At 47.8% G+C, this 3,236-nt stretch overlaps 1 protein-coding gene across 1 annotated transcript; it reads left to right on the top strand.

Moving 5' to 3' along the window:
* The first annotated feature begins 329 nt into the window (after nt 1-329).
* Nucleotides 330-2,356, top strand: LOC127221942 (zinc finger protein 532-like). Its single transcript, XM_051183882.1, is given in 2 exon segments — nt 330-705; nt 708-2,356. Coding segments are annotated over 2 exon segments (1,977 nt in total). The 5' UTR covers nt 330-377.
* Nucleotides 2,357-3,236: the final 880 nt, after the last annotated feature.

Below are 3,236 nucleotides of genomic sequence, written 5' to 3'. Positions count from 1 at the left end.
GCAAGGCCCAACTCTGTTCTTGCACACAGACCCTGGCGGCGGGGAGGCGCGACACGCCAGTAGCATGGAAGCCGCCGCCACAGCTGCTTGCACTGCAGCGGGCACAGCAACTGCAGCAGCCACCAGCGGCACACAGAGCAGAGGTCGCCCGAGCCATGGCCCGCCCAGCCAGGGGGCTATGTTCTGTTTTGTGCTTTTCCTTTTAGATGCTACTAAAGGGTGTTAGTGATACTTGGGACTATTATGAAGGCCAAAAGGCCTATTGACTGGGGCTGCTTTTAACCCTTTCATATTTGCAGAGATGCAACCATGTGACAGTAACTGAGCACTGGTCCAAAGTCTTTTCAAAAGGTTCACAAGAACATCTGATCAAATTCATGACCATGGGGGATATGAAGACCCCAGACTTTGATGACCTTTTGGCAGCATTTGATATCCCAGATATGGTGGATCCCAAAACAGCGATTGAGTCTGGACATGAGGACCATGAAAGCCACATCAAGCAGAATGCTCATGTGGATGACGACTCTCATACTCCGTCATCCTCAGATGTTGGCGTCAGTGTCATTGTGAAAAATGTTCGCAACATCGACTCCTCTGAGGGAGCTGAAAAAGACAGCCACAACTCCACAGGCAATGGCTTGCATAATGGGTTTCTCACAGAGTCCTCTCTTGACAGCTATGGTAAGGATGGAGCAAAGTCCATAAGTCACCTACCTCAGAGGTAACGCTTAAAGACCCAGCATTCAGCCAGTTCAGCCCCATCTCCAGTGCTGAAGAGTTTGATGATGATGAGAAAATAGAGGTGGATGACCCTCCGGATAAGGAAGACACACGGTCCGGCTTTAGATCAAATGTATTGACTGGCTCAGCTCCCCAGCAGGACTACGACAAGCTGAAGTCACTAGGAGGGGAAAACACAAGCAAGACTAGAATCTCTAGATCCGGCCATGTAGAGAAGAACAAAGTCAAGCGAGAGACAGAAACAAGTTCCATAGGCCTGAGTGTTTATGAGCCCTTAAAGGTGAGGAAAGCAGAGGATAAGTTGAAGGAGAACTCTGAGAAGATGCTTGAGAATAGGGTCCTTGATAGCAAGCTGAGCTCCGAGAAGATTGACACCAGCCTTGCTGCTGTCACATCTTCCAAAACGAAGTCGTCCTCTAATCTCTCTTCGTGCATAGCTGCCATCACAGCCCTGAGTGCTAAGAAAGCTGCTTCAGACTCCTGCAAAGAAGTCATGGCCAATTCAAGGGAAGCTTCTCCATTACCAAAGGAAGTGAATGACAGTCCCAAAGCTGCCGACAAGTCTCCTGAATCCCAGATTCTCATTGATGGCACCAAGAAAGCTTCCCTGAAGCCATCGGACAGTCCCAGGAGCATATCCAGTGAAAACAGCAGCAAAGGGTCCCCATCGTCCCCTGTGGGGTCTACCCCAGCGGTCCCCAAAATCCATATGAAGACCATCAAGACATCTGGGGAGATCAAGAGAACAGTGACCAGAGTGTTGCCAGAAGTCGACCTGGACGCTGGGAAGAAGACTTCTGAGCAGGCGGCATCTGTGATGGCATCTATGACATCACTTCTGTCATCTTCAGCATCAGCTGCTGTCCTTTCCTGTCCCCCCAGGGCACCTCTGCAGACGGCCATGGTTACCAATGCTGTTTCCCCTGCAGAGCTGACACCCAAAAAACAGGTAACCATCAAACCCGTGGTGACTGCTTTCCTTCCTGTGTCTGCTGTCAAGACGGCAGGGTCTCAAGTCATCAATCTGAAGCTCGCTAACAACACGACAGTGAAAGCCACAGTCATATCTGCTGCCTCCGTTCAGAGTGCCAGCAGTGCCATTATTAAAGCTTCCAATGCCATCCAGCAACAAACCGTTGTGGTGCCAGCATTCAGCCTGGCCAACGCCAAACTCGTGCCAAAGACTGTGCACCTTGCCAACCTTAACCTTCTGCCTCAGGGTGCCCAGGCCACCTCTGAACTCCGCCAAGTCCTAACCAAACCTCAGCGACAAATAAAGCAGGCAATAATCAACGCAGGGGCCTCCCAACCACCTAAAAAGGTGTCTCGGGTCCAGGTGGTGTCATCCTTGCAGAGTTCTGTGGTGGAAGCTTTCAACAAGGTGCTGAACAGTGTCAATCCAGTCCCTGTTTACATCCCAAACCTCAGTCCTCCCGCCAGTGCAGGGATCACGTTACCGATGCGTGGGTATAAGTGCTTGGAGTGTGGGGACTCCTTCGCCCTGGAAAAGAGCCTGACTTAGCACTATGACAGGCTTAGTGTGCGCATCGAAGTAACTGGGGCGGTTATTTCAGCGCCTCCAAGCACACCCATCAGCCCAGCTATGCCCTAGACGAAGATCCCTCCAAGCTGTGTAGACACAGTCTCAAATGAGACGTCTCTGGCTACACATTTCCAGTATGCTGCAGATACAAGTGGACAAGTAGAGTATCATTTAAATTTTGGTGTTTTGGTGATGAGTCTGTAGCCATAAGTACTCCATCAGATACCTTGAAATTAGGGGTGACAGCACAGTTATGTGGAGGGCTGTGTGTGTGTGTATGTGTAAGTGTGTAAGCAAGCATGGGAAAAAGATTGTTTTCATAGTATGGGTGAATGAAGTGTTGAAATACAAGGGTGATTCTTTTAGTCAGGTAGAAAGTGTATGCTCTGGTTGAATTATGTAGGTAATTGTTCAGGCATTGGAATATATAGTGAAAGTCTGAGATTTAGCGGTAAATTTAGAGTATCATCCTATCATATTGAGTGTTTAGTTTGGATTACATTGGCACAGTGTGAGTTTTTACTCATGGTTTTAGAATTTTGACAATTACTGGTATGTATAACTCTGACATGACTTACAAACATACCCACCAGGTACCTACTTTAAGGCATGCCTACTTAGGTACTATGGTTCAAAAGCATGTCAGTAGTGTTCATGGCAGTGGATTTTAACTGTGAATTAGAAACCATCTGGCACAGTAAACCTTTGTGTCTTTGCAGCTTTTTTAAGATGAGGTACAAGGTGCTGTTGGTGAAACACATTTTATAATTTGCATCAACTCATTGTCTTGCTCATTTACTTTCTCCATGAAGCAACATTTGTCGAATACATAGTTTGCATAACAAGCATTCCTAACATGCTGAGTGAAATAATTCCCAAGTAGAGAGATCATGGTATATATATTGTTGGGTGAGAAAAGCTGTCTGGCTCAAAGGGGGTGGGGGGATCT

The sequence above is a fragment of the Phodopus roborovskii genome, unplaced genomic scaffold, assembly GCF_943737965.1.
Source record: "Phodopus roborovskii unplaced genomic scaffold, PHOROB, whole genome shotgun sequence".
Taxonomy (NCBI): domain Eukaryota; kingdom Metazoa; phylum Chordata; class Mammalia; order Rodentia; family Cricetidae; genus Phodopus; species Phodopus roborovskii.
This window is presented reverse-complemented; position numbering and strand designations above follow the sequence as displayed.